The following is a 12007-nucleotide window of genomic DNA, read 5'->3' on the forward strand; positions in this document are numbered from 1 at the left end:
CCTCCCTGCGCCTCACTGTACAATTCACAGAAAAACAAAAAGAGGGGATTCGCTCTCCTTATCTCCCAAATGGAGCATTGAAATTAGCCTGATAATACCAGAGGGCTTTCAACAGCTCCGTTTTAATTAAATTGGGCCAAATATTAATTGAGCACCTGAACATGCTGGGCTTCCCCCACTTTTTTACTAAAAATCACTAGTTTCCTGGCTTTTTTCAATGTAATCACATACCATTGTTGTTTTCTGACAGGCAAGATGAATATTCATCTAGATGGATTTGGCTGCCTGGAATGATTGTGACATGCTCTTTTGTAACTCCTGGCTTGACCCTGATTTCTGTTTAAGATTGCGGGTCGGATATTAATATGGCTCAAAGCAAGGCAATTTGTACTAATTACTGAAAGAGAAGCGCTTTCCTAGCTAATCCAGAGTTCTCATCTGATTAGTGGAACAAGAGCCCTGGGCGAGTGTTGTGGCTCTATTCATTACTGTCCCTTCTGATTTTCCTCCCTCTCGGTTTTATGTTTTAATTCCAGACATGAGTCCCCCTACCATTTGATTTATACAAAAGAATGAGCCATTTTTAGAATATTGATATGATTATACAAGTCATAGGAACTACGCATCATGAGCATTATAAATACTGCAGTGATTATTGAACTATTAAATGTACTGGTTTTACCTTAAGTGTAGCTTTGTCTTTGATGGGAACATTTGATGTGATATAGATTAATACAACCAGTTCTATGGTATGATGGATATTGTTAGTGTTGTGCAGTATACACGATCCATTTTTAAATATGTGAGAAATGTTGGGTGAATACACCCTTGAAGGGCACTAAGATAGGGAAAGGGAGAGCTTGTTGCAAACACAAGCGAGCAACTGAATCCCTTACATACAAGCCATTAGCACAGGTTGCATACAATCGTGGCTTCAAGGAAATAATTTTGCATTTTCAGGATCACCTACTAGAATCCTTGGTAGCACATCCTCATGATTAATTTTGTAACCTGAGGAAATGTTAAATCTCATCTGGTATTTTTAAATCCTCGATTGCTTACGTATACCCAAGGATTATCATTGGAATATTTCTTATGTATTTGGAAATTTTTTTTTTGTTTTTTTTTGTTGACAAAACGCGCCATGGAGAAACAGAATGCCAGTTTAAAAAAAAAGATTATTATTTGCCACAACAGTCAGCTATTAACAATATATAAAAAACCATTTATGCTGTGTGAGAAAACTTGTCTTTTTAATGTCATTGTACTAAAGCCAAAATAAATTAAAACCCAAAATATTATCTTGAAAATATTGACTTTATAGTAATGCTGTATTATGTATGTATTTTTTTCTACTTAGAATACGGTTAGATGTATAAACCTAAAGTATATGTAAGTAGATTACTATTAAGAAAAACATTTTTAATTTCGATTAATTTGTATAGCGTTTTTATTTAGCCAAGCTAAAGGCGGACAGAAAAGCTAAAGTGGACAGAATTTATAGTGCAAATGAACAAGACACTTTCATTATTTTTGACCCTTTTACCATTTTTAACCACCAGGTGTTGGTGAATTACTGATGTTGAGATGCAGAGAGTATGACCTTGTTCTTCTGATGTGATGCCAATGTCTTGTCTGTACATTTTTGCAGGGCTGTGATCCTAGTGCTCCTTTCTGGAAGATGGCAGCTCCTTCTGTGGCCATGCCGGATGTGAAAGCTTCACAATGTGAGTACTCCCCAGCAGGCTCTCCTGCAGGCTGCAGCATGGACTTGTCCATGGACCTGTCCGTCCTCAGCCCCCCGCTGTCTGCTTTCACTCATCATGGCATGCCCCCCTTCCCTGCCCAGGATATTGTGCCAGGCCACTGCAACAACAACAATGGCCTGCTCAGCAACCTGGGGCTCTACTGCTCCACCAGCAGTATGCATCCTCTTAAACAGCCTGACGGTCAGCCTGGCTACGGTACAATGCGCATTCCACAAGGCTGCGTGAACACCGGCAGTACCCGACTTTACCGCAGCCTGGAAAACCTGCACTGGGCTGCTGTGTCCGACCCCAATGTGTATCCTTACAGGAGTGTGGACAGTGAGTTTATTCTTCATTGCACTTCAAGCAGCCACTGGTACGATGGACCTCCTCAGGGACCACAGGTATATGGCTTAATGCCATCCCTCGACGGAATGGCGATCTACGGCCGCCGAGGAGTGGTCAGAAAGGATATACCACTCTTCCCGCAATGGCTTTTACCTGCGGTTGAGGACTGGGGCATGAACGGAAATGCCCGAAAGGGTCTTCGAGACAAGCTGCGGCTCCAGAGCACACGTGTGACGGAGCCCCACAAGCCCTTGCGTCCTCAACCTGTGCTTGGTAATGCACCTTGTCCGCAGTATCCTTGCAATCAGGATGCAGCAGTTCGTCTTGGGTCGGCATTGTTGCAAACGAATGGACAGCAAGAGTTGAGTGCCCGTCGCATCACCAGTCCTGAGGAGATCAAACAGGAAGCAATGCGACGACTGCAGCTCCGAAGGCAAAGAAGCACCCCTAACCTGGCTCTGAACTCCAGACAGGAGTCTAGTACCATGAGTAAAGCTCATACCACAGAGCCCATCTGCACTAACTCTGCCCAGTCAACCCCCGAGAGGAAAAGACCCCCGGTGGGCCGCCTGCACATACCTACATTTGAGGAGTTTAAGAGAATGAGGCAAAAGGAGGGCAGTAAGAACCACAGGTCCTCTGAAATGGTGAGTAGCGACAAGCATAGAGAGGAAAGACAACAGACAGAGGAAATGCAGAGTGTGGAAAGGACTGACACCGACGTCAACACCGCTCAAGCTTCGAACCATCCTTGCGGAGACAGGGGAGGAGAGATCTCTGAGCCCAGTTCCACCACAGATGTCCCGGGAGGACCCATCTGCACAGGCCCAGTAGCTCGCTCTCCATTACACCCTCAAGCTGCTACAGGAAGAGAGGAGGAGACAAAGGGCCCAGCAGGCCCTGGGGCCACAGATGTAAATGTTCTTCCCTTCCCGCCCCGCAGGGAGAGTGGCGATGGCCCATCCAGCTGCTGCCCCGCAATCCTTCTGGACGGCCAAGACCTTTCCAGCTACGGAGCCAAAATCTACAAAATAAAGGATGGCTTCCTGGGATCCGCCCTGGACCTTATAAAAAAAAGGTGAGTGGATGAATGAGCAGATGTATTGGTAGTGGTACACTTGTGCATTTACTTAGTACTTAAAGTTGCAATGTTACGGAAGTAGCGACAGATCATTTTATCTGGATTGTGAGATACATCCGAGAGAATTGGATTATTGAAAAAGAAAAGAAAATGTAGGACGTGGACTTGGTTCTATCCATTGGTTGTTGATTGGATGGACAAAGATCTGAATGTGAGCTTGAGGTTGTTTGTAAGAGAGGGGCGGAGTTTAAGCAAACTAAATTATTGGGGAAGTCAGGCATACACCACAGGAGAGAAGTCTGTCATCTCAATGGAAGATCAATTTATGACATTTTGAAGGAAACGTATGCCTTTATGAATTGTTCACAATAAGATAAGTCGCATTTAGAGAATAGATTGGGTATTAATAAATGTCTGACATTTGAAATCCAATACACTTTTTATAAATTAATTCTAAAATTTAAATCAATAACTTTAAATGGCACACGTGATTTAATGCACCTCAATATTATATTGTTATTCATATTAATATTTGACAGTTGTTTATGAACTGAGTGTTAGAAGATAATGGCAAAGGGAATTTAATTGTAAAAATAGAAGAAAGGAGCGTAAACAATTAAATTAAATATATCCATCAAATATCTTTTTCAAATATCAGTCAATATATATCCAGTATTGACCATTGCCAATTAATTTAATTAAAAATCTCTAATATTTGCCAACATTTTGGTACCATGTAAGTTATCATTTAGAGTTTAAATGGGAAACATAGTATCCTGAGTAAAAATGGACATCAGCTGGAAGAGTGTATCTCTTGGTTATCAGTTTTGCTGGTTAACTGTGAAAATGAATCCAGCAGCGTTTGGATCAGTATTTGTGTTGGTATTGATTTATTCCAGCATCTCTGCACAGCTTGTATACAGAGAAACAGAGTGAATGTATCATTACTGATGTGATTCTTAATGTCTTCATTTATGTCAGGCACACAGTAGCAGATGTGATATTTGCATATAGTGGCATATTCTGTGATGATTATCAGGTTTAGCTATATCAGGAATGTGAAAACATGGCTATTAGAAATTCTCTTAAATATCCTGCCCTAATCAGTATCTTTGTCTTGTTTTCCAGTACAAAATTGCAACCCAACAAAATCCACAGACTAGATTTAAAAATAAACTTCATTACATTTTGTTAAAGCTTCTGGTAAATTAATGTTGTTTTATGGATAAATATCATTAGTGGAAAACAAAGATGAAGGACCTTTTTTGTAGGAGCAACAACCTAAGGGAAAGGACTGGATGCTATAGCAATATACCCCATTTATTCCCCACTGAATCACACAGGCAGTAACTGTATTATACTGATTCTTCGGTGGTTGTGTTGTGCTGTGGCGGTTCACACCTGTCCACCAACAGCACGTTTACTCACGGAATCTCACAAGTGTAAAATATGCGAACCTGACAGGAATTTGATTAACATAACAGCACATAACTCTGGCCCTGACAGTCTTCTCAAATTTAGCATGGATGCATAAATCCGTATAGATTTTCCTTCAGCTGAATTTGCTCCAGACATAGTACAGAGCTTAATTGCGGGTGCGTCAGAGGCTTTTCGACACTGCAGAGCCTTTCTCTAATGTTATGTTCCTCCAGGGCAGGAGTTCAATCCAGGCTGCGAACCATCTAAATATAACATCCAATATCCCAGCTGTACCGTAGTGCCTCAAGTGTGGGTATTCATTTACTACAGAGCAGCTCGGGGGCTTCCAGGTCGTTTTTATGAGACATTTATATAGTTATTTTCATTTATTGTGTGCTTGATAGAAGAAAGAAGAACAAGTCACATGGCATGTTCTCATTTAAGCTTACAGACACTTAATCTCTTTGACTAGAATAGATGAACATTTCATAAGAAGGTTATTGCCCTGATACAATTATTATTAGTGTTTTTATAATGGTGTAAATGTAATTTTTGTTGATTAGTTGAGTCAGTATTGTTGGACAGGATGCACATTGTACCTTTAAATAAATAGTGAAATATCAGCCTGGAAGTGCTTTTATCTAAGCCTGACGGTACACTGGAATAAAGTGACTTAATAAATTATAAAATAATTTAGGGGGAAACATTCAGTGAATGAATTCACAGAGCACTGTTGAAATGACAGGCAATATACAGTGCTGGTCAGAATTATTTGCCCCCTTGGTAAATATGATCAAAGATGGCTGTAAAAAATAAATCTGCATTGTTTATCCTTTTGATATATATATATATTTTTTTTTTAAATGCAAAAGTCGAACCTTTTATTGAAGTAAAAGAATTGAAAGTGGGGGAAAAATCAAATTATGATTGATGAATTATGAATTTTTCTCCAAAACACATTGGGAACAATTATTTGCCCCCTTTTATTTAATACTTTTTGCAACCTCCTTTTTCCAAGATAACAGCTCTGAGTCTTCTCCTATAATGCCTGATGAGTTTAGAGAACACCTGACAAGAGATCAGAGACCATTCCTCCATACAGAATCTCTCCAGATCCTTCAGATTCCCAGATCCATGTTGGCGCTTCTTCTCTTCAGTTCAGCCCACTCATTTTCTATTGGGTTCAGGTCAGGGACTGGGATGGCCATTGCAGATGCTTGGTTTTGTGCTCAGTGACCCATTTTTCTTTTGATTTTGTTTGTTTTTGGATCTCTGTCCTGTTGGAAGATCCAAACATGTCCTATTATAAGATTTAGCACAGGCTGTCAGGTTATGATTTTTTATCTGTTGGTATTTGATCGAATCCATGATGCCATGTATCTGAACAAGATGTCCAGGACCTCTGGCCACAGCATTAAAGATACAGCAGAGTATTTCATTTTACACATGGGGTACTTTTTTATCCCTGTATGAACCAAACCCATATTAAGTGTTTGCTGCCAAAAAGCTTTTTTTGTTTTGTTTAATCTGTCCATAGAACATTTGAAAAGTAATGGACACTATACTGGAACTTCAAACGGGACGGGTTCTATGGTCAGATGAAACAAAATAATCCTGGACATCTTGTTCAGATACATGGCATCATGGATTCGATCAAATACCAACAGATAAAAAATCTAAACCTGACAGCCTGTGCTAGAAATCTTATAACGGGCCATGTTTGGATTTTGGAGGTTGCAAAAAGTATTTAATAAAAGGGGGGAAAATAATTGTTCCCATCGTGTTTTGGAGAAAAACATTTATTTCATAATGTGATTATTAAAGGTTCGATTTTTGCTAATTTCTTTGATAAAATATCAAAAGGATTAACAATGCAGATTTATTTTATACAGCCATCTTTGATCATATTTACCAAGGGGGCAAATAATTCTGACCAGCACTGTAACTGCAGTGCTTTAATGATAATCTCATTCACGTGTGAAAGACATTGGTTTTATTGTCTCTTTCAGAGCGGGATATTAATTACTGTCAGTCCACGGCTACAGGTTTGTGGATGAACTCTTCCACATTTTATTGTTAGAATTAAAAATGACATTAGACCACGCCAGCGATTAACATCTGCATTTTGTGATTCTTCTTTTCCTAGTGATTCTTCTATTCCTAGTGAGATGAAGGCTTCTTTGTCTTTGTGTGTGTTTTCTTTTGAATGCTTCAGAGCTCCTCGTTGTGCTGTCAGCACTATTCTCAGATGACATTTATGCAAATTTATGACAGTAATGAGTGCAGCATTATCAGACATTGAGGTACTGAAGCATTAAAGGAGATGGAAGTGATGTGGAAGAGGCAGTTAAGAGCTTATAACAAAATAATCAAAGCACCTGTTTTTAAACCCAAGAGACCGCTGTATATGAACAATGACTGAGACAAACAGCTGATTAATATGTTTAAAAGTCAGTTTATTCAACAATGAATGTGCATCCATCAGCAATCATCTACAAATGTATTACTAATCTTAATATTAGTTTTTCATGTCTTTGATTTGATACACTGAAAAAAAAAAAAGATTTTTAATGACAATTTTTTGGTTGGTTTTTAATGTTTTTGAATGCTCACCAAGGTTGCATTTATTTAATCAAAGATACAGTAAAAACAAATCAAAGTGTGAAATATTGTGAAAATTTAAACAAAGTGTTTTTTATTTGAATTAGGGCTGTCAAAATTAACTTGTTTAACGCATAACATTTTTTATTTTTCGTTTAATGCGTTACAAATAGCCTATTTAACGCAATTAATGTAGCATCCATTTTTCCTGTCATCCTTTAGCTAGCGTTACATCATAAAATCGCTTTCTCTGACCTTTTTCTGGTCTGTTCCATGCTGGTGGAATGACCTGCCCAATTCAACCAGAGCTGCTGAGTCCGTGACCATTTTCAAGAAATGGCTGAAGACGCATCTTTTTCGGCAACACTTGATCCATTAATACTAACACTTTATCTTCTGTTCTATATCTATTATCTTTATAAAAAAAATATTTAAAAAAAGTACACGTACTGCATTAGATTAAACTGGGAACGGTCATAGCACTTGCATATTGTTGTCCTGTTGTTAGTTTAACTGCTTCTATTGTTCTCATTTGTAAGTCGCTTTGGATAAAAGCGTCTGCTAAATGAATAAAAAATAATAATCATGCTCTTATTCATGCAAATGCTTTTAAACCATTCAATTGCGACAAGACACAAATTAGCTCGCTGTCATGACACGACAGCATTTAGTTCTCGTTCACGCTTGAATGGACAAAAACACACAAATTCATGCCAAAATGTCTTAAAGTGACAATCAACCTGCTGCTATGTGTCATTAATGTTATAGGAATCATCCAAATATTAAAATTCTGTCATCATTTACTCACCCTCGTGTTATTCCAAATTAGTTTTTATTCTTCTTCGGAACACAAATTAAGATATTTTTAATCAAATCTGAGCCAGTTTTGTACTCTACATTGACAGCTACGCAACTACCACTTTGATGCTTTAAAAAGATTATAAAGAGATCGTAAAAACTAATCCACATGATTTGAGTGGTTTAGTCCACATTTTCTGAAGAGACATGATCACTTTATTATATGATGAACAGATTAAACTGAGGCTTTTAGTCACATATAAACATTGATCAGCGAACATATACAGAAGCTCAACCGAACCTGCTTGACACACGAGAACAAACCTCTTGCGGAAGCTCAAACGTGCCGCGTAACACACGAGAATGAACTTCATTGGTTCTCGCACGTCAAGTAAACATGTTTGAGCTTCCTTTTATCATAACTGATGTGTGCTTTGGTGAATGTTTATATGTGAATAAAAGTTAAATTAATCAAAAAACAAAAGAAAAAGAAAATCACTGAATAACTTTTGTAGCTTTAATACAAATTTATCTATATTTAATTTATAATGTATAAAGTGATTGATAACTATTCAATTTCTGTATATTTCCAACCTGTTAGATCAAATATTTTAAATATACTGTCTTTATGTTGTTTTTACATTAATTTAGAGATTGAATGTGAAGTTATTACAATATAAAAATATATTGAAAACTGGAATGTTAGGTGCGATTAATTACAGAAAAATGTGTGATTAATTCGTTTTTAATCGATTGACAGCACTAATTTGAACGTTAGAATGTAATTCATTTTTGTGAAGGCGAAGCTGAATTTTCCGCATTCATTAATAACAAGTCTCATTATCTTACAAAATGTTTGACAAACGGGTAAGAAAACAAAAATTCAACAGATATTCTCTGAAATCAAATCATATTATCTTACACAGATCTCACGCAGTTTCACTCTGCTATGTGCTGTTATTTATTCATCGTCTGTGGTGTGTGGGGTCATCGAGATGCATAAGCTCCTTACTTAAAGGAATCTAAAAGATTGATTGTGCTTGTTCCCATTCAGAACCCTGTAGCGAGGAGTTCAGGTGTTAATGTGAATTGATGCGTCTAATTGCTGTCCACCCTGAGCCCCTCTGTGGGGCACTGGTCCTCCCTAGAGGGATGGGGGTTGACCGCACAGCACACATACGAACGCCGAATCAGGAATTGTAATTCCGATTTAACACTCCCATTTTCCGTCTTTGTGTTCTCTCTCCCTCGCTTCCCCAGCTGCAGTGCAGAGATTGCAGCCGAGACTCCCGTCCGATTGTCGCGTGAGCAGAATGACGTCACTAACATCACCGCTCCCCATCCCAGCCATCAATCTGCCCACGTTGCCATGACAACGTCGGCCTGCGGAGAGGAGGCTTGCACCGAGCCCACGGGACAACAGGGGAAAGCGGCGTCAGAATGCGTAAGGAATGCTCCCTTCTCTCTCACACTCGCACATCTCTGAATATCGCCTCTGTCATGCATGTATGTGAGCGTGATCAGCGCGCATGGGAGCCTGAGTTTGCAGGGGAATCTGCACGGTAGAGGCGACTGCAGACATGCAGCGGAGCGCGCAGAGCCGCAGCTAAGAGCGACACGCAGGAAGGATTAGAGCCAGGTTTCATGGTGGTAACTGCTTTCCGTTCCTCTCTGTGTCAGGTTGTGCGTCCTGCCACTGCTGCTTGAGATGCCGACCTGCTCTTCATTGCGCCACGTTCATTCACGCCATTTGACTGGCTGCATGTTTTTAAGGTTAAGGGTGATATCAAAGAATGCTGGCATTCGTGTGCAATGTTGCTATGATTCATTGGTCAGCCCTTGCGCACAGATTCTTCTTCTGTCTCTGCATTTCAGTGTTTTTAATTAAGATAACTGCTGCCTTATTAATTATTCTGTACGTCACCTGAAGCCTTGGTGTCTTGTTTCTCGTACATTGATAACACTTGAGAACCTAATGCTGTCAAGTGACCTTCTGAGGGTTTTACGCCATAGATTGTGTTTTTTTTTTTTTTTATTAGATTCAACTGAAACACATTATGTACTGACTTCATTTTGGAATAGCTTTCTAGTGTTTCAGAGGTGTAAAAGGTGAAAGGTTATCAATTCTGTCAGTAAGTGTGAACACTTTTAAAGTCAACATGAAACCATTGACAACAATTTTATTGCTGTGGTGTTGAGTGAAATATGTATTTAAACTGGAAAATAAAATGATTGACCTGATTTTATCCTTGATTGGATCAAGAAAGGTCTCAAGTATTACAGGTAGTTTGAGGGAAGCCGAAAAGGACAGTTGTGTCAGGAAGTGTAGAAATGTGTTTCATAGAGTTTTATAGAGTTTATAGTTGTCCCAATTTATTTTATTTTTTTATGAAATATATTGCAAATATTTTTTTCTGCAGGTATATTATCCACAATAAGACTAGGAATGTTTTTAAAAAAACAAATAGGGTCAATGTTTTAAATGGTTCGTTCACTCAAAAACTTTCCTCAGTGGAAAACAAAAGCATGTATTTTGAAGCATGTAACTGAACATTTTTGGTTACCACTGACTGATACATTTCTCTAAATCCTTCTCTTTCATCAGAGGAAAGAAAGTCAGAATGTTTGGAACAACATGAGGGTGAATAAATGTTGACATCATTTTGGGTAAACTATCCCATTAATAGTGACTTCCAACAGGCCAGTTTTGACAGGAAACTGGTTTTCTGAACCATTTCTATTGATGAAATAGAAGCATTTTATGTCCTTGGAGTCTGTCAATAGACTTTATGAACTGTAAATGGGCATGAAAACCCACAGCAAAAAAAAAATCCTCTTACCACCACAATATATTAAAAGCTTTGGTAATGTAACACTCTTTGAATGTACTGTAATGCAGTGACTCTGATCGATATCTGAAACAGTTAGTGGTTCCATTAATTTTCTTATGTGCTTAGAGATCAAATCTGCCTTCATTGAAGTTTTACACATACACAACTTTCCCTTTACACACACATACATTTCAGAGCATTTCTCTGTCATGTGCACGGATGATTAACAGATGTCTGTCCTATCGGCAGGTTTCTGGGGCGGGCTGCAGACGCTCCAGCTCAGATGCGGCCTATGAGCTGTCTGAGTCAGTGAGGGCCCAGCGTGAGTGCCGCCTGCGGCCCCACTATAGCGACCCCATGCCTGCAGACGCCACCAAGCGTAAACAGCTGGAGATGAAGATCGCCGCCGCGGCACGTTTGCACATTCATCGCAGAGAGAGGGACAGTGGTAAGACTCTTTCAACTGCACTCAGCTTTGCTCACAGTTCTTGCTGTAAGTAAATTAACTCCTGTCCTAGTTTTGACAATCCTTCATTTAAAATAATTTTTAGGCTGGTCTGTAACCCAAGGGGTATCACTTTAGTTTTTATCATGAGACTCAGCTACTAGGCCTTAGGTGGCTTACTGTAGTGCCGTCACATGCATGACCTGAGGACTGCTTTTATCTTTCTGCACCATCCATACTCTGCGTCTGCACTTTGTTTTGTTTTTGTTTTTACACTTAAAGGCAACTATCAAATGCATATCTTGCCAGCACCATATTGCTTATTTGCCATTATTTGTTATATAATAAATGTATTGGTATCATCAGAATTTGGATATATAATTGTTTTTGATTTTAGATTTAGATTTAGATCATCGTGTAGCATTAGCTTAAAAGGAATACCGATAAATTATTGTAATTATTTAACTCTGAGCTCTATCCCAGAGGTCCGTCCTCTGTTATAATGAGCCGCTATTTTTTTATTTCAAACAGAACAGTTTGTAATAGCAGACTTTCATCATTTTCTCTTTTTTTAATTATAGATTAAAGAAAGTAGATATTTATCATATCTGCCATTCATCAGTTATTGTAACTTGAAAATAATTTGACACTTAGTGTAAATAAGATGACAGTTTTCACCAGAATATTAAGCAGCACAACTGTTTTCAACAATAATAATAATTCATGAGCACTAAAT

General features: G+C 38.7%; 1 protein-coding gene across 1 annotated transcript in view; it reads left to right on the plus strand.

Moving 5' to 3' along the window:
- arhgef49 (Rho guanine nucleotide exchange factor 49) overlaps positions 1–12007 on the plus strand; it is a 34252-nt gene that overhangs the window by 17340 nt on the left and 4905 nt on the right. Inside the window, exons 3-5 of the mRNA XM_084422016.1 lie at positions 1652–3174; positions 9256–9439; positions 11076–11274. Of these exons, the coding sequence (XP_084278142.1) occupies positions 1682–3174; positions 9256–9439; positions 11076–11274 (1876 nt within the window). The 5' untranslated portion in view covers positions 1652–1681. The remainder of the gene's footprint in view (positions 1–1651; positions 3175–9255; positions 9440–11075; positions 11275–12007) is intronic.

Source organism: Rutilus rutilus, assembly GCF_951802725.1.
Source record: "Rutilus rutilus genome assembly, chromosome: 10".
Lineage (NCBI taxonomy): Eukaryota > Metazoa > Chordata > Actinopteri > Cypriniformes > Leuciscidae > Rutilus > Rutilus rutilus.